Here is a 24,027-nt window from a genome sequence, read left to right as displayed (position 1 = left end):
AGGTTATCCAACCTAATTGACATGTCGACCAGCTGGTCGAAAGTGAGACTGGCGTCCCGACAGGCCAGCTCCCGACGGACGTCCTCTCTGAGGCTACATCGGTAGAGATCGATGAGGGCCCGATCATTCCACCCTGCATCTGCCGCTAGAGTACGGAAGTCGAGTGCGAATTCCTGGGCACTCCTCCTCCCCTGCCTACGGAAGACCAGACGCTCCCCCGCCGCTTTCCCCTCCGGGGGATGGTCGAACACCGCCCTAAAGCGGCGGGAGAACTCGGTGTAGGTAATGGTCGTGGCGTCGATCTTCCTCCACTCCGCGTTGGCCCACTCCAACGCTTTACCGGCCAGGCAGGAGATTAGGGCGGACACGCTCTCATGCCCTGAAGGTGCCGGATGGACTGTGGCCAGGTACAGCTCGACCTGGAGCAAGAACCCCTGACACCCAGCCGCTGTCCCGTCGTAAGCCCTCGGGAGAGATAGACGGACTCCTCGATGTTCCGGTGCTGGAACGGGCGGGCTGGCCGATGGTGCTGGCTGGGCGGGCGGTGGTGGAGGCGAACCCCAGCCTCGGAGTGTGGAAATAACCTCCTGCAGGGCGTTCCCCATCTGCAGGAGTTGCTCCTGCTGATCCCGAACCTGGGCTTCCAGTCTTGTCTGGGCTGCTTCTGCTCCTGCTGATTCCATGGGTGGTGTGTGATTCTGTCAGGGCGTGTGTAGGTGTGGTGTAGGAAATCAGATGCAGGACGCAGACGGTAGGTTCCAAAAGCTGTATTCCGACCCAAACACAGGCAACAGGGCAACAAAGCCCAACAGCTAAACTACGCCCAAGGCGTGTAGGCAAAATGCGCACAAACAGGTGCGACAAAATATGTAGTGCACGAAACAAGTGCAAACGAGCTCCAGCGCAGTGGAGAGAAATATGCTCAACCGAGCAAACACAACACTGACGAAAACAATCACACACAACACAAGACAAACACAACGAGAAACTTATAGGACACTAATCACGTAAAACAGAAACAGGTGTGACACAAACAGACAAAAGCAAACGAACATGAAAACATAAATCGGTGGCAGCTAGAATTCCGGAGACGACGAACGCCGAAGCCTGCCCGAACAAGGGAGAGAGGCAGCCTCGGCCGAAACCGTGACAGCCTTTCCAAATCATGTCCAATCAATTGAATTTACCCCAGGTGGACTCCAATCAAGTTGTAGAAACATCTCAAGGATGATCAATGGAAACAGGATACACCTGAGCTCAATTTCGAGTCTCATGGCAAAGGTTCTGAATACTTACAGTGGGGAGAACAAGTATTTCATACACTGCCGATTTTGCAGGTTTTCCTACTTACAAAGCATGTAGAGGTCTGTAATTTTTATCATAGGTACACTTCAACTGTGAGAGACGGAATCTAAAACAAAAATCCAGAAAATCACATTGTATGATTTTTAAGTAATGAATTTGCATTTTATTGCATGACATAAGTATTTGATCACCTACCAAACAGTAAGAATTCCGGCTCTCACAGACCTGTTAGTTTTTCTTTAAGAAGCCCTCCTGTTCTCCACTCATTACCTGTATTAACTGCACCTGTTTGAACTCGTTACCTGTATAAAAGACACCTGTCCACACACTCAATCAAACAGACTCCAACCTCTCCACAATGGCCAAGACCAGAGAGCTGTGTAAGGACATCAGGGATAAAATTGTAGACCTGCACAAGGCTGGGATGGGCTACAGGACAATAGGCAAGCAGCTTGGTGAGAAGGCAACAACTGTTGGCGCAATTATTAGAAAATGGAAGAAATTCAAGATGATGGTCAATCACCCTCGGTCTGGGGCTCCATGCAAGATCTCACCTCGTGGGGCATCAATGATCATGAGGAAGGTGAGGGATCAGCCCAGAACTACACGGCAGGACCTGGTCAATGACCTGAAGAGAGCTGGGACCACAGTCTCAAAGAAAACCATTAGTAACACACTACGCCGTCATGGATTATAATCCTGCAGCGCACGCAAGGTCCCCCTGCTCAAGCCAGCGCATGTCCAGGCCCGTCTGAAGTTTGCCAATGACCATCTGGATGATCCAGAGGAGGAATGGGAGAAGGTCATGTGGTCTGATGAGACAAAAATAGAGCTTTTTGGTCTAAACTCCACTCGCCGTGTTTGGAGGAAGAAGAAGGATGAGTACAACCCCAAGAACACCATCCCAACCGTGAAGCATGGAGGTGGAAACGTCATTCTTTGGGGATGCTTTTCTGCACAGGACGACTGCACCGTATTGAGGGGAGGATGGATGGGGCCATGTATCGCGAGATCTTGGCCAACAACCTCCTTCCCTCAGTAAGAGCATTGAAGATGGGTCGTGGCTGGGTCTTCCAGCATGACAACGACCCGAAACACACAGCCAGGGCAACTAAGGAGTGGCTCCGTAAGAAGCATCTCAAGGTCCTGGAGTGGCCTAGCCAGTCTCCAGACCTGAATCCAATAGAAAATCTTTGGAGGGAGCTGAAAGTCTGTATTGCCCAGCGACAGCCCCGAAACCTGAATATTGTGCGTCCCAAATGGAACTTTATTTCCTATATAGTGCACTACTTTTAAGGCCCTGGTCAAAAGTAGTGCAGTATATAGGGAATAAGGGGCCATTTGGGACGCACAATTTTCTATAGGGTATCAGCACTGAGCTGAGTGCTCTCACTGCATTAGCCCCTGCCACTATTCATTTGGGCAAGGTATCTCCAGTTAACAGGACAATATTATAATAGAGATAGTGCCAACAGCCAACTGTTTTTAATATTGTGTTTGCTTGTTGATATAGAGTAGAACTCCACGCAGGTGTAGATGGTGGACTCTACAAACCCCAGGAAATCAGTCAGTCCAAACTCTATTAATAGTTCCCTTATGTTTGTTATATATCAATGTCCCTAAAAAGTTTCAAGTTGATAGGACATTGTGAAGTGGATTTACAAAGGATTTAAATGGACACGTAAAATCTGAATCTCTTAACCAATCCCTTAGCTTTCATGTTATTTGGACTTATGGTTAATGAGAAGAATTTTTCCAAAATATCCAAGATGGAGAAAAATGTATCCTGATGGACCATATGGGTTCTTGAGGCAAATCTGTTGAGCATGAGGAAAGACATACAAAGTTTCAAGTCTCTAGGTCAGTGGTATTCAAAGTCAGGGGTCGCAGGGGGACTGCAGTGGGGTCGCCAAATATATATATATATTTTTAGGAACAAAAAAGTAAGAGTACAGATTATTGTATGGGACAATATATAAACATTTTTGAGAAAGATAATTAGACAAATAAAATGTTATTGAGTAAAAAAAGTATTCATTGGTTTCTTTTCATTTTGATAAAAGATCAAAAAGATTCTATGAATTGAAGGTTATTTGTTGATGAAAAAAATAGAAATTTACAGATTTGAAGGTTGTGTCATTAGATTTGGGGTGGGTTCGTGAGAAATTCTGCTGGGGAAAAATGGGGTCCCCAAATGAAAAAGTTTGAATACCACTGCTCTAGTTGAAACGGGGTAGCGGATATGAGGGTTTAAGTGAGACTGCTTATAACAGCGCCACCTATAGGCCAATTGGTGCCATTTTTTGGGACTAAGTTACTCATGTCCTCTAGTTTCTGTGTGCCAAATTAGAAAATAAGTTATCAATCTATGCTGGAGTTATTTTACCATGTCAAGGATTTAAAAAAAAATATTTTTAATTTTTTGATTTGTGCTAGCCGACACCCGCATGGCTGGTGTTTTGACGGTGTCAGAGGTAGAACTGTGTCAAATCCATAAGCAGCTCCTGGCATTATAGCTATTGTGGATATTTCCATTGGCTGCACGGAGTCGCATTAGTAGGAATCCCATACAGCATTAGTAGGAATCCCATTCAACATTAGTAGGAATCCCATTCAGCATTAGTAGGAATCCCATACAGCATTAGTAGGAATCCCATTCAGCATTAGTAGGAATCCCATACAGCATTAGTAGGAATCCCATACAGCATTAGTAGGAATCCCATACAGCATTAGTAGGAATCCCATACAGCATTAGTAGGAATCCCATTCAGCATTAGTAGGAATCCCATACAGCATTAGTAGGAATCCCATACAGCATTAGTAGGAATCCCATACAGCATTAGTAGGAATCCCATTCAGCATTAGTAGGAATCCCATACAGCATTAGTAGGAATCCCATACAGCATTAGTAGGAATCCCATACAGCATTAGTAGGAATCCCATTCAGCATTAGTAGGAATCCCATACAGCATTAGTAGGAATCCCATACAGCATTAGTAGGAATCCCATACAGCATTAGTAGGAATCCCATACAGCATTAGTAGGAATCCCATACAGCATTAGTAGGAATCCCATACAGCCGTGTTTACAAGTTGGAACACTGGAATGTGTGATGTAATCGACACCTTGATTAGGCTGATAGAAATCCTCGTTATTTCTGGTTCTATATGCTCAGGGTGCTGCAGCACCCCCTCATAAATATTTTTTCTTTTTTTCTTTTAAATAAAAAAATATGTTTCTTCACCAAATTAATGCACTGGGCCTTTATTACTCCTGTATGAGTGGAAATATATATATTCGTCAGCAGCGCTGGGAGAAAAATATAGCCTTCACCTCCTCATTCTGAACTTCTAACGCGAGTGGGACGGGTGTGGCTTCGTGGCAATGATCACAAGAGCAGCTGCTCACCGATTTGACAGCTCCAACGCAGTTCCCCCTCCAACACCGCCAAAACATGAGCTATGTGGGTCTCGGATATCGCTTGTTAACGCTTGATTTTATTGACTCTAGGCCTAAGAACAACAATAGGTTTCACAGCTTTGCTGTGGACCTCTAATTAGAGCTAAGTTAATAGCTATTATATCTATCTATATATATATATATATATATATATATATATATATATATATATATACAGTGGGGGAAAAAAGTATTTAGTCAGCCACCAATTGTGCAAGTTCTCCCACTTAAAAAGAGGTGGTGGATTGGTTAATTTAAAAAGAATATATATATATGTTTTACTATTGTTGTTTAATGGGCTGGACTTAAGGGGGAAAATGTGCCAGAGTTTGGAAAAAAAACGCTCCAAAACAATTTGGTGTGAAAGCCCTCTTAGAGGACAACAGGGTTGACGTATTTCAATTGTTCTTCTAGGTAAACCACCATGCCACAATGAATCATTGTTGTAATGAAAGATTAATCTGTTTAAAAAATGAGCTCAGATCACAGAACATGACATCTGAATATGTATTACATTTATTGATCTATCTACCATCTGCTACACCAAAGTCCTATTGAAAAACACAAAACATGTTGAATGAATAAGGTCTGATCAACATGATATATTATGTTGTTACTGTACACTTCATATTAGTGTTGCAGAGAGTATTAGAAATGCAATTATGTAAGATAACTAGAGACCCATACCAAGCCCACATAACAGTTTGATAAATTACTTCACTAAAATTTGAGACCTGTCTTTATATACAGTGGGGGAAAAAAGTATTTAGTCAGCCACCAATTGTGCAAGTTCTCCCACTTAAAAAGATGAGAGAGGCCTGTAATTTTCATCATAGGTACACGTCAACTATGACAGACAAAATGAGAAAAAAATATCCAGAAAATCACATTGTAGGATTTTTTATGAATTTATTTGCAAATTATGGTGGAAAATAAGTATTTGGTCACCTACAAACAAGCAAGATTTCTGGCTCTCACAGACCTGTAATTCTTCTTTAAGAGGCTCCTCTGTCCTCCACTCGTTACCTGTATTAATGGCACCTGTTTGAACTTGTTATCAGTATAAAAGACACCTGTCCACAACCTCAAACAGTCACACTCCAAACTCCATTATGGCCAAGACCAAAGAGCTGTCGTGTCCCCCTGCTTAAGCCAGTACATGTCCAGGCCCGTCTGAAGTTTGCTAGAGTGCATTTGGATGATCCAGAAGAGGATTGGGAGAATGTCATATGGTCAGATGAAACCAAAATAGAACTTTTTGGTAAAAACTCAACTCGTCGTGTTTGGAGGACAAAGAATGCTGAGTTGCATCCAAAGAACACCATACCTACTGTGAAGCATGGGGGTGGAAACATCATGCTTTGGGGCTGTTTTTCTGCAAAGGGACCAGGACGACTGATCCGTGTAAAGGAAAGAATGAATGGGGCCATGTATCGTGAGATTTTGAGTGAAAACCTCCTTCCATCAGCAAGGGCATTGAAGATGAAACGTGGCTGGGTCTTTCAGCATGACAATGATCCCAAACACACCGCCCGGGCAACGAAGGAGTGGCTTCGTAAGAAGCCTTTCAAGGTCCTGGAGTGGCCTAGCCAGTCTCCAGATCTCAACTCCATAGAAAATCTTTGGAGGGAGTTGAAAGTCTGTGTTGCCCAGCGACAGCCCCAAAACATCACTGCTCTAGAGGAGATCTGCATGGAGGAATGGGCCAAAATACCAGCAACAGTGTGTGAAAACCTTGTGAAGACTTACAGAAAACGTTTGACCTGTGTCATTGCCAACAAAGGGTATATAACAAAGTATTGAGAAACTTTTGTTATTGACCAAATACTTATTTTCCACCATAATTTTCAAATAAATTCATTAAAAATCCTACAATGTGATTTTCTGGATTTTTTTTCTCTCATTTTGTCTGTCATAGTTGACGTGTACCTATGATGAAAATTACAGGCCTCTCTCTTCTTTTTAAGTGGGAGAACTTGCACAATTGGTGGCTGACTAAATACTTTTTTCCCCCACTGTGTGTATATATATATATATATATATATAGAGGAGGCTTTGCTGATTATATGGAGTCCTGTTCTGCTCTGAGATCCCTTCTGCTGCCACTTTTCCATCATTTATTCATATGGATCTATGGTGATGAATTATGCCCTCAGCCTCAAACTGGAGAGAGAAGGTTACATGGTTCCATTTAATTTTTCTTTGGAAACGATCAGCCTGGGATGTTACGGATATTACAGAAACATTTCTCCTTTGGGGCTACTAAGAATGTAGAAAATGTATAGCATGTTAATAATATATTTGATTTAAGTATTATTATTTCAAGTACTGTAGTAAGCACTGGGTTCTAAATGAATCAAGTATATTATTACCATAGCGATCCTATAATTATGTGTTCTATGTAATTCTGTGGTCATTACAATATGCAGCTGATTATATGTGGTTCTATTAACCATCGAGGGGGCTGATAGGAATTACATTCTGAGAACACCACATATTTTTTTCCATTTAATTAAAATAAAATTGTGCGTTGGGCACTTTCAATTCAGATAGAATTTTAAATTTTCCAAACATTAAAATGTAATTGGCTTAAACTAGACATTTAAGATATGTAAATCGATGCAGCGTTTGTAAGTAAGTATTTAATTTAATAAAATATTCTAAGTTAAATAAGTATGAGTATTGATTTACGGCAGGATAACTGTGTATGTATCCTAAATTGCTCCCTTTCATAACATAAATAAAGACAGAAATAGTGTTTATAATGGATGGTGTCTCTGCTCTCTCATGTATGCTAGTAAAGTGGCTGTAATGGTTGTTGGGAGAATAGAGTTGAAACAACGATACAACACAGATAGTTTTATCTCTATATCAGGGATGGGCAACTGGGCAACTTTTGTAGGCCAGCGGACCAATATATTATTATTATTATTTTTTTTAATAATACTGTATATATACATTGAGGGGAAAAAGTATTTGATCCCCTGCTGATTTTGTACGTTTGCCCACTGACAAAGACATGATCAGTCTATAATTTTAATGGTAGGTTTATTTGAACAGTGAGAGACAGAATAACAACAAAAAAATCCAGAAAAACGCATGTCAAAAATTTTATAAATTGATTTGCATTTTTAATGAGGGAAATAAGTATTTGACCCCCTCTCAATCAGAAAGATTTCTGGCTCCCAGGTGTATTTTATACAGAGCATTACCGAGGTCGGGCACTGATGTTGGGCGATTAGGCCTGGCTCGCAGTCAGCGTTCCAATTCATCCCAAAGGTGTTTGATGGGGTTGAGGTCAGAGCTCTGTGCAGGCCAGTCAAGTTCTTCCATACCGATCTCAACAAACCATTTCTGTATGGACCTCGCTTTGTGCAGGGGGGTATTGTCATGCTGAAACAGGAAAGGGCCTTCCCCAAACTGTTGCCACAAAGTTGGAAGCACAGAATCGTCTAGAATGTAATTGTATGCTGTAGCGTTAAGATTTCCCTTCACTGGAACTTAGGGGCCTAGCCCAAACCATGAAATACAGCCCCAGACAATTATTCCTCCTCCACCAAACTTTACAGTTGGCACTATGCATTGGGGCAGGTAGCGTTCTCCTGGCATCCACCAAACCCAGATTTGTCTGTCGGACTGCACCCTCTACAATCACTGTGATTATTATTATTATTATTATTATTATTATCTATGAACGTTTGAACATCTTGAAAAACGATCTGGCCTTAATGGCCATGTACTCTTATAATCTCCACCCGGCACAGCCAGAAGAGGACTGGCCTCCCCTCAGAGCCTGGTTCCTCTCTAGGTTTCTTCCTAGGTTTCTGCCTTTCTAGGGAGTTTTTCCTAGCCACTGTGCTTCTACATCTGCATTGCTTGGTGTTTGGGGTTTTAGGCTGGGTTTCTGTAAAATGCACTTTGTGACATCTGCTGATGTAAAAAGGGCTTTATAAATACATTTGATTTGATTTGATCCTTGCTCTATATGGTTGGGACTATGAGCAGTCAAGAGCAAATGTATTCATGCTGTCCTACTGTACGGAATCAGTTAAGACCAGTAAAAGCTATACAGTATCTCTCCACCAGAACACAGAGTCTGCGTCCCAAATGACACCCTATTCCCTTTATAGTGCACTAATTTTGACCAGGGTCCATAGGGTTCTGGTCAAAATAGTGCACTATATAGGAAAAAGGATGCCATTTGGGATGAACCCCATGGCTAGCTGCAGGGCGCTCGAGACGACGGATGAAAGATTACATTATTAAAAGCAGATTGCACAGAGTTGTGTAATTAATGGAGGAGGGCACCAGAAGATCTGTTGAGACAGATCTATTACTGTGTGTTTCCTGTGAAATAGTACCATCTGGTCAAAGCACCAACAATGACATGGATATTATGGAGAAAAACACACGGTTTACTTCTGCTTCTGAAAGAGCAAAATAAATAAAGACGTGTTCATTTGCATCGTAATTTCACACAAAGAGATCTTGGAAAAGGGTATGAAACAGACAGGGAAATTCTGTCTGACCTGTGCCACCACAGAGTTTCTAAACCTGAAGGTTTACATCGCAAGATTTCTGGGAACGCAAAGTACACTCTGCATACCAGGCCGGGGTTTGGGGTTTGGCAAGTCAATGAGATAAGTGAAAAAAAATGTGTCCTTAGTTGCACATTTTCTCGAAATCTAAAGGCAAAACCTAGCCAATGTCTTAACTAGCTGAACCTGTCAGTACTGCAACCTTGCAAAAGCGATAAACTGACACATTTTCATAAAAAACAACTTTATATCGAAGGATTCCCTTTATTGGACGGCCATGCACAGTTCGGTGCGACACAAACATTATACCCGATTAAGTGTTTTTTGCTCATGAGCTTAGCTATCTAACGTAGCCATGACATCGCCTATAAGCGTGATCGGGGATTTCTATTGGAGAAGCAGTTTATCTCCATCTTCATACCGTACTGTCTTTGGTGCCACCCTGGATGTCAATGGCACGTGATACAGTAATGGAGACGGTAGAAATGCTCACTGATATATTATTTCGGTTTGTTTTTCCCCCATTTATATCGTCCATTGATGTCAACAGAAAATACACTGAGTGTACAAAACATTAGGAACACCTTGAGTTGCACCCCCTTTTGCCCTCAGATCAACCTCAATTCGTCGGGGCACGGACTCTCTACAAGGTGTCGAAAGCGTTCCACAGGGATGCTGGCCCGTGTTGACTCCAACGCTTCCCACAGTTTTGTCAAGTTGGCTGGATGTCCTTTGGGTGGTGGACCATTCTTGATGGACACGGAAAACTGTTGAGAGTGAAAAACCCAGCAGCGTTGCAGTTCTTGACACACTCAAACCGGTGCGCCTGGTACGTACTACCATACCCCGTTCAAAGGCATTCAAATAGTTTGTCTTGCCCATTCACCCTCTGAATGGCAACATACACAATCCAGGTCTCAGTTGTTTCAAGGCTTCAAAATCCTTCTTTAACCTGTCTCCTCCCCTTCATCTATCGTGTAGGGGGGTGGGGGCAGAGGTTGTTGAAGTTTGGGCTCTCCATGTTAACTGCCGTGATGACCTTGTCCTTGTTGTTGTTGATGTTTTGGTTGGAATGCACCTTGGTTGGAATGCACTTTGGTTGGAATGCACTTTGGTTGGAATGCACCTTGGTTGGAATGCACTTTGGTTGGAATGCACTTTGGTTGGAATGCACCTTGGTTGGAATGCACCTTGGTTGGAATGCACTTTGGTTGGAATGCACTTTGGTTGGAATGCACTTTGGTTGGAAGGCACTTTGGTTGGAATGCACCTTGGTTGGAATGCACCTTGGTTGGAATGCACTTTGGTTGGAATGCACTTTGGTTGGGAGGAAACAGGGAGTGAGGAAACAGGGTTGTGAGGAAACAGGAACAGGAAACAAGGTAAGGAGGAAACAGGGTAGGGAGGAAACAGGGTAGGGAGGAAACAGGTTGGCGAGGAAACAGGGTGGATAGGAAACACGGCAGGGAGGAAACAGGGTTGTGAGGAAACAGGAACAGGAAACAAGGTAGGGAGGAAACATGGTAGGGAGGAAACATGGTAGGGAGTGCTATAGTAATTGTGTGGGTTGCTTGTAGCCTGGTCCCAGATCTGTTTGTGCTGTCTTGCCAACTCCTATTGTCATTGTCAAGCCAAGTGGCATACAGTACAACAGATATGGGACCAGGCTAGGTTGCGGAGTCTAATAACATAGGTATGAAAAAACGTTCCCTGTCTCTTGACTACTAACCTAGTCCCCAGGACCAACTGCTAGAGCGAGAGAGCAGGCTAGTGGATGAGATTCTTCCCCTCATGAAGATCTTGGACATACTATTGCAAACACTACAATGACATTAGGAGGTTGGTGGTTAAGTGTTTCACAGCTTGAGGCTGGTGTCATTTTTCTTCATTCTTTATATCCATGTTATTGTAACACACCTTGTCTTCAGTGACGCTCCTTTAAAGGTTGATGAATCTAAAGACTATATTTGGGGAGAAACAATGGATACAGCATCTGTGCCAGGAAGCTCATCACTGTGCTCTTCCCTCCTATAGCACTCGGTTTGGCTGAAACAAGCCAGGTAGCTTTACAGCAACAGGTCTAAGGGGTTGTTACCAGGACAACCACTTCTTACATCAGCTACAGGCAGTGAGAGAGAGAGAGAGAGAGAGAGAGAGAGAGAGAGAGAGAGAGAGAGAGAGAGAGAGAGAGAGAGAGAGAGAGAGAGAGAGAGAGAGAGAGAGAGAGAGAGAGAGAGAGAGAGAGAGAGGAGGAGACCAGGTCAGAGAGGAGGAGGAGGAGGAGGAGGAGGAGGAGGAGGAGGAGGAGGACAGACCAGGTCAGAGAGGAGGAGGAGGAGGAGGAGGAGGAGGAGGAGGAGGAGGAGGAGGAGGAGGAGGAGGAGGAGGAGGAGGAGAGGAGGAGGAGGATGAGACCAGGTCAGAGTGGAGGAAGAGGAGGAGGAGGAGGAGGAGGAGACCAGGTCAGAGAGGAGGAGGAGGAGGAGGAGGAGGAGGAGGAGGAGGAGGACCAGACCAGGTCAGAGAGGAGAGGAGCAGCTGGTCTCCCATCCAGGGACTGACCAGGACTGACCCTCCTTAGCTGCTGACCAGTCACCCTGTCAGTATATAGTCAGACCATTCAGATCTGCTAACATGAAAGGGGTACAGGGGCCAAAGGGAAGACGAAGGAGCGAATCGGCACCAGCTGGTCCTCTGTTTCCATAACTAGTCATCCCGTCAGAGAACTCCTTCCCTGGTTGGCCTGTAGTGGGCAGTAATATTTGACATGTGTATATACAGTACAGTATATATGAAGGGCTGACTAGTCCTTTGGCATTGTCCTTTCCTTGTGTTCCTGGACCATTTGCCATGCAGCTCCAGGTGACAGTGAACACATAAATTAGGGCTGAGCCTACAGTCAGGACAGAAACATTCAACAAGTAAGACATGGAACACATAACAGACATGGAACACATAACAGACATGGAACACATAACAGACATGGAACACATAACAGACATGGAACACATAACAGACATGGAACACATAACAGACATGGAACACATAACAGACATGGAACACATAACAGACATGGAACACATAACAGACATGGAACACAACGTAGACAAACACAGGCCTCTATGGGACAACGAGAAGGAGTTGCCTTGGCCAAGGACTTCTATCAATGTCAGTTCAAAAGTTGGAGAATCATAATCTCGCATTAAAAACACAATACAATCCACTGTTTCATATTGAGAGCTGAGTTTGGTATGGAAAACCAGCCCAACGTGATACCGTTTTATCGTGCACATTAAAAGGGACGTCGAACCAAAGCTAAGAATTTAATCCAAGGAATCAGCTTTCCATAGTGTCAGTGATAAAATAATCAACATCCACTGGTTGAATCATAAAAAGTTAAAATCTGAAATTGAATCAGTCGGTCATGTCATATTTGCTGTGTAAGGGAAAAGAGTCAATCATCATTATAACAACAAGCAAATACATGTAAACATAGGAAACTCCTATCAATGACCTTAGACCATCCTGTGTAGCCTATCAATAAACAGCCACCTAGCTAGTGTAACAGTGTTGCTTCCGTCCCTCTCCTCGCCCCTACCTGGGCTCGAACCAGGGACCCTCTGCACACATCGACAACAGTCACCCTCGAAGCACCGTTACCCGTCGCTCCACAAAAGCCGCGGCCCTTGCTTTGCAAGGGAAACAACTACTTCAAGGTTTCAGAGCGAGTGACGTCACCAATTGAAATGCTACTAGCGCGCACCGATAACTAGCTAGCCATTTCACACCGGTTACACTAGCCACTGGCTAGCAGAGGTGTGGAACCAAACTCACAATTCACACACATCTTCACATATCAGATGGGCCTTATGCACTATGCATAGGAATAGAAATCACACTCAGAAATCTAACACAACTGATTACCACACAAGATTAAAACGGTTAAATGTTATAAACATATGTTTGAGACTACATTGTAGTAGCCTACCTGGCTAGGTTAGAATTACAGTTAGTCCGAGCGTCTGAGCGCCAAGCAACTGCACTTTGGAGTTTAAAACATTGGGGTAGAGTCTGCACCGTTTCTCAAACAAGTCAAGATATTTATCCAAGAGGGATTTGCAGGATAATGTGATCTATAATTACCTGCTCACATCACCTGTCACGCCCGTCTATGAAATAGGACCAAAGCGCAGCGTTGGTAGCGAACATATTATTTATTTAAACGTACACACGAACAAAATAACGAAAACGTGACGTCTATGGTACAACATGGAAACCACACGAACAAAATCCCACAAACACAAGGTGAACACAGACAGTTTAAATATGGCTCCCAATCAGAGATAACGAGCCGACAGCTGTCACTCGTTACCTCCGATTGGGAGTCATTGACCAAATAGGGAAACACAAAACCAATGACCACCCAACCAAAACAAAACACAACCAAAACGAACACACCCTGGCTCAAAATACAAAGTCCCGGAGCCAGAGCGTGACAGTACCCCCCCCTAAAGGCGCGGACTGTGACCGCGCCTCAAAACCCCAAATAGGGGAGGGCTGGGTGGGTGTTGCTCCTCGGAGGCGGCTCCGGCTCCGGCTCCGGGCTTGACCACCACCCTACTTCAATCCCCGCATAACGGCCCCGATCCGATCTGACCCAGCTGGCTGGATCAGGACTGACGACGCGCACCCCTGGCTTAGCGCGTGAGGCAGGAACGGACCGGACCTGGCTGACGATACGCACCCTAGGCTTGGTGCGTGGAGCCGGAACGGACCTCACCAGGCTGACGACTCGCATCCCTGGCTTGGTGCGAGTAGCAGGAATGGGCTGGACCAGGCTGACGACTCGCACCCTTGGCTTGGTGCGAGTAGCAGGAACAGACCGGACCAGGCTGACGACTCGCACCCTTGGCTTGGTGCGAGTAGCAGGAACAGACCGGACCAGACTGACGACTCGCACCCTTGGCTTGGTGCGAGTAGCAGGAACAGACCGGACCAGGCTGACGACTCGCACCCTTGGCTTGGTGCGAGTAGCAGGAACGGGCTGGACCAGGCCGACGACTCGCATCCCTGGTTTGGTGCGAGTAGCAGGAACGGGCTGGACCAGGCTGGCGACGCACACCGCAGGTCTGGTGCGTGGAGCAGGAAGAGGCCGGGCTGGGCTGGCGAAGCGCACCTCAGACTCGGTGCGGAGCGCAGGAACGTGCCGGGCTGGGCTGTCGACGCACACCGTAGGTTTGGTGCGGGGAGCAGGAAGAGGCCGGGCTGGGCTGGCGAAGCGCACCTCCAACTCGGTGCGGAGCGCAGGAACGTGCCGGGCTGGGCTGGCGAAGCGCACCTCAGACTCGGTGCGGAGCGCAGGAACGGGCCGGGCTGGGCTGTCGACGCACACCGTAGGTTTGGTGCGGGGAGCAGGAATAGACCGGACCGTACTGGGGACACACACCACTGGCTCTACACTGGGATCTGGAACGGGCCGGACCGGACTGGCAACACACGCCAGTACCTCTCGCCGTGCCTCTACACCTACCACCCCTTCTTCTACCAGTGGCCCCCGTAACCTGGCGGCCTCCTCTGCAACCCCGCTGGACCGCTCCATAGCGGCCTCCTGCTGCCCCGACGTCGTGAGCCCCCCCCTAAAAAATTTCTGGGGGTCTCTCCAGGCCTCCAACATTCTCTCCCATCTCTCGCTCCTCTGTCTCCAACCCTCTTCACTCAGCTCCTCCATGGGCTTGACCCAATCGAAGCTGCCACGGAGATTTATTCGCGATGGCTCTTCGACACGCTGCTTGGTCTGGTCTTGGTGGGATTTTCTGTCACGCCCGTCTATGAAATAGGACCAAAGCGCAGCGTTGGTAGCGAACATATTATTTATTTAAACGTACACACGAACAAAATAACGAAAACGTGACGTCTATGGTACAACATGGAAACCACACAAACAAAATCCCACAAACACAAGGTGAACACAGACAGTTTAAATATGGCTCCCAATCAGAGATAACGAGCCGACAGCTGTCACTCGTTACCTCCGATTGGGAGTCATTGACCAAATAGGGAAACACAAAACCAATGACCACCCAACCAAAACAAAACACAACCAAAACGAACACACCCTGGCTCAAAATACAAAGTCCCGGAGCCAGAGCGTGACAGTACCCCCCCCTAAAGGCGCGGACTGTGACCGCGCCTCAAAACCCCAAATAGGGGAGGGCTGGGTGGGTGTTGCTCCTCGGAGGCGGCTCCGGCTCCGGCTCCGGGCTTGACCACCACCCTACTTCAATCCCCGCATAACGGCCCCGATCCGATCTGACCCAGCTGGCTGGATCAGGACTGACGACGCGCACCCCTGGCTTAGCGCGTGAGGCAGGAACGGACCGGACCTGGCTGACGATACGCACCCTAGGCTTGGTGCGTGGAGCCGGAACGGACCTCACCAGGCTGACGACTCGCATCCCTGGCTTGGTGCGAGTAGCAGGAATGGGCTGGACCAGGCTGACGACTCGCACCCTTGGCTTGGTGCGAGTAGCAGGAACAGACCGGACCAGGCTGACGACTCGCACCCTTGGCTTGGTGCGAGTAGCAGGAACAGACCGGACCAGACTGACGACTCGCACCCTTGGCTTGGTGCGAGTAGCAGGAACAGACCGGACCAGGCTGACGACTCGCACCCTTGGCTTGGTGCGAGTAGCAGGAACGGGCTGGACCAGGCCGACGACTCGCATCCCTGGTTTGGTGCGAGTAGCAGGAACGGGCTGGACCAGGCTGGCGACGCACACCGCAGGTCTGGTGCGTGGAGCAGGAAGAGGCCGGGCTGGGCTGGCGAAGCGCACCTCAGACTCGGTGCGGAGCGCAGGAACGTGCCGGGCTGGGCTGTCGACGCACACCGTAGGTTTGGTGCGGGGAGCAGGAAGAGGCCGGGCTGGGCTGGCGAAGCGCACCTCCAACTCGGTGCGGAGCGCAGGAACGTGCCGGGCTGGGCTGGCGAAGCGCACCTCAGACTCGGTGCGGAGCGCAGGAACGGGCCGGGCTGGGCTGTCGACGCACACCGTAGGTTTGGTGCGGGGAGCAGGAATAGACCGGACCGTACTGGGGACACACACCACTGGCTCTACACTGGGATCTGGAACGGGCCGGACCGGACTGGCAACACACGCCAGTACCTCTCGCCGTGCCTCTACACCTACCACCCCTTCTTCTACCAGTGGCCCCCGTAACCTGGCGGCCTCCTCTGCAACCCCGCTGGACCGCTCCATAGCGGCCTCCTGCTGCCCCGACGTCGTGAGCCCCCCCCTAAAAAATTTCTGGGGGTCTCTCCAGGCCTCCAACATTCTCTCCCATCTCTCGCTCCTCTGTCTCCAACCCTCTTCACTCAGCTCCTCCATGGGCTTGACCCAATCGAAGCTGCCACGGAGATTTATTCGCGATGGCTCTTCGACACGCTGCTTGGTCTGGTCTTGGTGGGATTTTCTGTCACGCCCGTCTATGAAATAGGACCAAAGCGCAGCGTTGGTAGCGAACATATTATTTATTTAAACGTACACACGAACAAAATAACGAAAACGTGACGTCTATGGTACAACATGGAAACCACACAAACAAAATCCCACAAACACAAGGTGAACACAGACAGTTTAAATATGGCTCCCAATCAGAGATAACGAGCCGACAGCTGTCACTCGTTACCTCCGATTGGGAGTCATTGACCAAATAGGGAAACACAAAACCAATGACCACCCAACCAAAACAAAACACAACCAAAACGAACACACCCTGGCTCAAAATACAAAGTCCCGGAGCCAGAGCGTGACATCACCCCTGGAGAGAATGTCAATACCTTGTAATAGCTCAAGTTGAAACCTGTCCTATGCTCAAACAAGACAACCGCAGTTGTAATAATAAACTGCGGTTGTTTCCAAAAAACACGATGGTCTGTCCGATGATCGCGTTGTACACGGCAGGTTAAAACTTGCTATTCGTGTTAGGGATGTAGCTCAGGGATGTAGCTCAGTTGGTAGAGCATGGCATTTGCAACGCCAGGGCTGTGGGTTCGATTCCAGTATGAAAAAATAAATAATAATGTATGCACGGGTGGCCCAGTATGATAATGTATGCACTCACTAAACTGTAAGTCGCTCTGGATAAGAGTGTCTGCTAAATGACTAAAAAGGTCCAAAAAAATTAGAGTTTCAAACAAATAGGAAAAATAGCTGAGCTCTGTAGCTTGGCCTGTCTGGTTGCTATAGGAAGACACCACCAGGGACAGACAAGTCCTATTCAAGTCCTATTCAAGTCTGAAACATTTCCTCTGTGTCTAGTTTAAGACGCATAAGGAAAGGTGGATTCCCAAATCCAAGGTTCCAACACTTCGATGCTAGACCCATCCTGTGACAGGCAGTACATTGACTGGAAGTGTAAGAGTGTACACCTTGGCTGTAATGCCTTGGGGGATGACCCCTCCCCAGATCCCAACACGTTGTCCCGTTCGTTTGCAGTGAGTACACTGTTTAGTGCGCTGTTTAGGGAGAACATAGCTAGATGCAACAGAACATGCCTGGTTAGGATATCCTGTCTTAGATTCAATATTAGTGGCCCATGTAACAATTCCTTGGCATGTGTTATCTGCAGGACCCCCCAAATCTAACGCTTTACTCAGGTGAGAGCCTGAGTTGCGTGTTAGCATTGTCCGTAGCATGTCATTGTCACATGATGGGGTTTCATGGCCAGAATATTGATAGAAAAGTTTCCACAGTGGCTCTGCGTACTGTTCGAAAGGTTCTCGTGTCCTCCTTACAGGCCATGATCCAGTCTGCACTGGGAATGGTCCAATGTTACAGGAGAGGGTCGCAGTTCCGGAGCGACCCACTAGGTGTCATCCTCCGACAACCTTAGGCACCTTCTCACTCACAGGCTGGACTAATCAGTATCCAACCTGGTGTCACATGTGTCTACCTGTTCACCTGTGTATTTATGCCCTCACTTCCCTGTGTTCCCTTGCTCAGTTTTCTCTGTTAGTTTCTCTATGTCCAGCAGTACTACTCAGTGTCTGATCGGAGACCTACAGTGAGGGAAAAAAGTATTTGATCCCCTGCTGATTTTGTACGTTTGCCCACTGACAAAGAAATGATCAGTCTATAATTTTAATGGTATGTTTATTTGAACAGTGAGAGACAGAATAACAACAAAAAAATCCAGAAAAACGCATGTAAAAAATGTTATCAATTGAGTTGCATTTTAATGAGGGAAATAAGTATTTGACCCCTCTGCAAAACATGACTTAGTACTTGGTGGCAAAACCCTTGTTGGCAATCACAGAGGTCAGACGTTTCTTGTAGTTGGCCACCAGGTTTGCACACATCTCAGGAGGGATTTTGTCCCACTCCTCTTTGCAGATCTTTTCCAAGTCATTAAGGTTTCGAGCCTGACGTTTGGCCACTCGAAACCTTCAGCTCCCTCCACAGATTTTCTATGGGATTAAGGTCTGGAGACTGGCTAGACCACTCCAGGACCTTAATTTGCTTCTTCTTGGGCCACTTCTTTGTTGCCTTGGCCGTGTGTTTTGGGTCATTGTCATGCTGGAATACCCATCCACGACCTATTTTCAATGCCCTGGCTGAGGGAAGGAGGTTCTCACCCAATATTTGACGGTACATGGCCCTGTCCATCGTCCCTTTGATGCGGTGAAGTTGTCCTGTCCCCTTAGCAGAAAAACACCCCCAAAGCATAATGTTTCCACCTCCATGTTTGACGGTGGGGATGGTGTTCTTGGGATCATAGGCAGCATTCCTCCTCCTCCAAACACGGCGAGTTGAGTTGATGCCAAAGAGCTCCATTTTGGTCTCATCTGACCACAACACTTTCACCCAGTTCTCCTCTGAATCATTCAGATGTTCATTGGCAAACTTCAGACGGGCATGTACAGTGAGGGAAAAAAGTATTTGATCCCCTGCTGATTTTGTACGTTTGCCCACTGACAAAGAAATGATCAGTCTATACTTTTAATGGTAGGTTTATTTGAACATTGAGAGACAGAATAACAACAACAAAATCCAGAAAAACGCATGTCAAAAATGTTATAAATTGATTTGCATTTTAATGAGGGAAATAAGTATTTGACCCCCTCTCAATCAGAAAGGTTTCTGGCTCCCAGGTGTTTTTGGAGACTTATTTGCTCCGCCTTTCTTTTATCATGATAAGTTCGTTATTTTGTATCCTGGCTTCGGGACCACCAGTAAAGATCTTTGTTTCACCATCTCTGCCTACTGCCTACTGTCTATCCTGCACCGCACCTGGGTCACACCTCACCCCTTACAGTCCAATATAATTTACGTGAGAGGTGGCCTCACTGCATGTTAACTTGCGCGAAGTGACAGACTCTGCGCCTGCATTGTTTGTCAAGGTTCTGACTGAAACATGAGCTGCTACTGCCCTAAATGGACTCGCTAGTCTACGAGGAGTGGGACAGAGGCTGGGAGTTCAAATACAAATCCACAGTCGCCTGTAAAGCCAACCCCGCTATCGGTGTCTGAACGTCACCTGTGCCTGAATGGTCGGGCCTCAGAGCACAGCTGTGGGCCCGGTGCTGAATGGTCAGCCTCAGAGCACAGCTGTGGGCCCGGTGCTGAATGGTCAGCCTCAGAGCAGAGCTGTGGGCCCGGTGCTGAATGGTCAGTCTCAGAGCAGAGCTGTGGGCCCGGTGCTGAATGGTCAGTCTCAGAGCAGAGCTGTGGGCCCGGTGCTGAATGGTCAGTCTCAGAGCAGAGCTGTGGGCCCGGTGCTGAATGGTCAGCCTCAAAGCAGAGCTGTGGGCCGGGTGCTGACTGGTCAGCCTCAGAGCAGAGCTGTGGGCCCGATGCTCCAGTATCTTGACACTGTTTTTCTATCACTTTACATTGCTGCTTCAAAAGCGTCCCCTCTCGCTCTAAGGATAAATGTTTTTTGGACACATCTCATCACATTTACGTCATTTAGCAGACGCTCTTATCCAGAGCGACTTACAAATTGGTGCATTCACCCTATAGCCAGTGGGATAACCACTTTACACATTTTTTTTTGGGGGGGGGGGGGGGGGGGGTAGAAGGATTACTTTATCCTATCCCAGGTATTCCTTAAAGAGGTGGGGTTTCAAATGTCTCCGGAAGGAGGTGAGCGACTCCGCCGTCCTGGCGCCGTGAGGGAGCTTGTTCCACCATTGGGGTGCCAGAGCAGCGAACAGTTTTGACTGGGCTGAGCGGGAACTATGCTTCCGCAGAGGAAGGGGAGCCAGCAGGCCAGAGGTGGATGAACGCAATGCCCTCGTTTGGGTGTAGGGACTGATCAGAGCCTGAAGGTACGGAGGTGCCGTTCCCCTCACAGCTCCATAGGCAAGCACCATGGTCTTGTAACAGATGCGAGCTTCAACTGGAAGCCAGTGGAGTGTGCGGAGGAGCGGGGTGACGTGAGAGAACTTGGGAAGGTTGAACACCAGATGGGCAGCGGCATTCTGGATGAGTTGTAGGGGTTTAATGGCACAGGCAGGGAGCCCAGCCAACAGCGTGTTGCAGTAATCCAGACGGGAGATGACAAGTGCCTGGATTAGGACCTGTGCCGCTTCCTGTGTATCCTGTCATCAGAAACGAGTTCCAAAATGCATATGTTTCCCTTCAATTCCCTGTTTTGGTGTTCGCTAAGCAAATGCACACTAACCTCTAGAATTGGGTTATTCTATGCTTCCTTTTAATGCATGCCAATTGTTTGCCAGTAATCAATTATTTCATTGGTTGTCGAATTAGTATTAAGACCATTCTTATCTTTTTTGATTCGCTTTTGAGCCAACTCATGAATACGAGATTTCCTCAATTTCAAAAGGTCTGTAGCTTGCACCTTATCCATTGCGTAGCCTACGTATTTGTTATATATCAGGGAGTCTAATGGAATAAATAATCAAAACTTCCTACGGACCCGCGGGTGCAACACTGAAGGACGCGGCAATCCTCTACATCAGGGTTGCCCAACCCTGTTCCTGGAGAGCTACCCTCCTGTAGGTTTTTGCTCCAACCCCAGGTGTTACTAACCTGATTCATCTCATTAACCTGCTAATTATTAGAATCAGGTGTGCTAGATTAGGATTGGAGCAAAAACCTACAGGACGGTAGCTCTCCAGGAACAGGGTTGGGCAGTCCTGCTCTACATAAACTCAGCCGGACCGGACCTTCAAAGTAATGAATAATACTCAAAATTATCCAGTCGCCATCTACCGTACTTCCAAAGTTATCAATATAACCCACAAGTTTCCTAATGATATATCATGTCGGGGTCACCATTTACTGTAGTGGGCGGTAATATTTGTGTTTACAATATATATATGATATTATAAATACCTCATATGTGACTCGTAATAAGACTAAGCAACTAGCCTATTAAAAGGTTTATCTGACTCCATAAAGATAATTAAAATATACACGCAAGCGTTAGGCAAGGAGTTGACGTAGACTAGAAAAAATGGGTCTGAGAATGTTCTATATCAAAGGCAGATATTTAATTAACATTGTACAATGAATGGATTCACATACAAGGTATCAAGCTTAAGTTACGAGCATTAACAAGCATTACAAGGCTTTATTCCAAGCATATAGATCCTGAGGTTAACTTACAGGACAAAGCATAAACAAAGAGATGCTTACTAGGCCAGAGTTCTAGAAGCCTAAGAATTGATTGTACAACCTTCCTCCATGGACTGGATACAGGATAAGAGAGAGAACAAAGGTATTTAATACCATTTATATCATCTGAAGGTGTAACCGTTCAACCCAAAACCAACCACCTTTGACCAATCAAACGATACTACGTTTACAGTGTAACCTGACCATCAAGGCCCAATCTCCACAGGGTGTCACAGCATCTAAGAGCATGTGTGGGGAATGAGACCGAATGTAAATGAGACAGAATTCCTGAGAGGACAATAGAACCTCCTTGAGAGTAATTTAGAGTTCACCCTGTACAGATACAATTTACCACAGAGATCATACATCCATATAGACAGCATCAGAGTTATCCTCAGTGAACAAGTTTCGGATAGATACCAAACATGGATACTATAGCATTATTCTATCACTCATTAAAAAGTCAGTCCTCTGGACACTGTAACAGAGATAGGGGGAAGGGCTGACTAGTCCTTTCCTTGTGTTCCTGGTCCATTTGCCATGCAACTCCAGGTAACAGAGAACACATAAATTAGGGCCGAGCCTACATTAACATTTACATTATTTAGCAGACGCTCTTATCCAGAGCGACTTACAGGAGCAATTAGGGTTAAGTGCCTTGCTCAAGGGCACATCGACAGATTTTTCACCTAGTCGGCTCGGGGATTAGAACCAGCGACCTTTCGGTTACTGGCACAACGCTCTTACCCACTAAGCTACCTGCCGCCTACAGTCCAAACAGCCAGATGAGGACATGACTCAGCAGTCATTAGTTCTCCCACAAGGCCCATCGTAGCGATGCCCATCCTAGCTAGACCTATCAGAGTGAGGCCTATCCTAGCTAGACCTATCAGAGTGAGGCCTATCCTAGCTAGACCTATCAGAGTGAGGCCCATCCTAGCTAGACCTATCAGAGTGAGGCCTATCCTAGCTAGACCTATCAGAGTGAGGCCTATCCTAGCTAGACCTATCAGAGTGAGGCCTATCCTAGCTAGACCTATCAGAGTGAGGCCTATCCTAGCTAGACCTATCAGAGTGAGGCCTATCCTAGCTAGACCTATCAGAGTGAGGCCTATCCTAGCTAGACCTATCAGAGTGAGGCCTATCCTAGCTAGACCTATCAGAGTGAGGCCCATCGTAGCTAGACCTATCAGAGTGAGGCCTATCCTAGCTAGACCTATCAGAGTGAGGCCCATCGTAGCGAGGCCTATCAGAGTGAAGCCCATAGTCTGTCAGGGAAGTGCTTATCAGCAACACACATCAGTCATCTGTCTGGTATTGTACTGTGGCGCTAATTTGTTTGTTGGGAGTGGTTCAATGAGCCCACGATGGGTTTGCTCCTCCTCTAGTGAAATAAAAGAGAGAAAGCCAAGTGCTGCTGGCCGGTAAGTGGCCTATCAGTGACCTCAGAACCAGGTTCCTGGGGTCTGTTCAGGAAGGAACAACATTTACATTTACATTTAAGTCATTTAGCATGAATAATCAGATAGAAATGCATTTCATAGAACAGACAGATGTGATTTTCTACCCTGTAGAATTGGGGAATCATCATGTCAGCTGCTCTATTCATTACAATTCTATCTGCAGTGCTGTGAAGAATGTGAATGTTTCAGCTCATTGAACAATCCCCCCCCCCCCCCCCCCTGGTTTCTTGTCTCATTGTCCCCCTGCTGAGAAATGCCAAAGCAGAGTAGTGGGTGATGGGTTGAGGCTCACTGGGAGGTCCTGGGAACCCCCCCTCTACATACACTGTGGGGTCTAATTAGCCTCCTTTAAAACAATGCAGCGTCCTCATCTGCAACACCTAGTGTCACAACAACAGTGTTGTTCTGTACTGTTAGGCTACTGTAAACACTAAAAAGGCAAATATTAGTGAGGTGCTGCTAACTACTTGTGGATACAATAATTGAGCATTTCGAGGGTATGCCAACCCCACCCATCATCATCATTGGATTATCTCAGCTTGTCTGAGAGTGCATATGATGTCACTACAGTGTATCTTACTGTGTGTGTGTGTGTGTGTGTCAGTGTGTGTGTGTGTGCGT

At 46.6% G+C, this 24,027-nt stretch overlaps 1 protein-coding gene across 1 annotated transcript in view; it reads right to left on the bottom strand.

Annotated features, from left to right (window-relative positions):
- The window catches only part of glra1 (glycine receptor, alpha 1), a gene marked incomplete at both ends in the record, with an annotated part of 81,088 nt that extends 60,819 nt beyond the window's left edge, over positions 1-20,269 (bottom strand). The window contains 2 exons of the mRNA XM_084146968.1: positions 19,839-20,143; positions 20,265-20,269. Coding sequence (XP_084003094.1) covers positions 19,839-20,143; positions 20,265-20,269 — 310 coding nt within the window. The remainder of the gene's footprint in view (positions 1-19,838; positions 20,144-20,264) is intronic.
- Positions 20,270-24,027: the final 3,758 nt, after the last annotated feature.

This window comes from Coregonus lavaretus, assembly GCF_964263955.1.
Source record: "Coregonus lavaretus genome assembly, chromosome: 29".
NCBI lineage: Eukaryota > Metazoa > Chordata > Actinopteri > Salmoniformes > Salmonidae > Coregonus > Coregonus lavaretus.
Note: the sequence above shows the minus strand (reverse complement) of the source record. Positions and strands in the feature narration are given on the sequence as shown.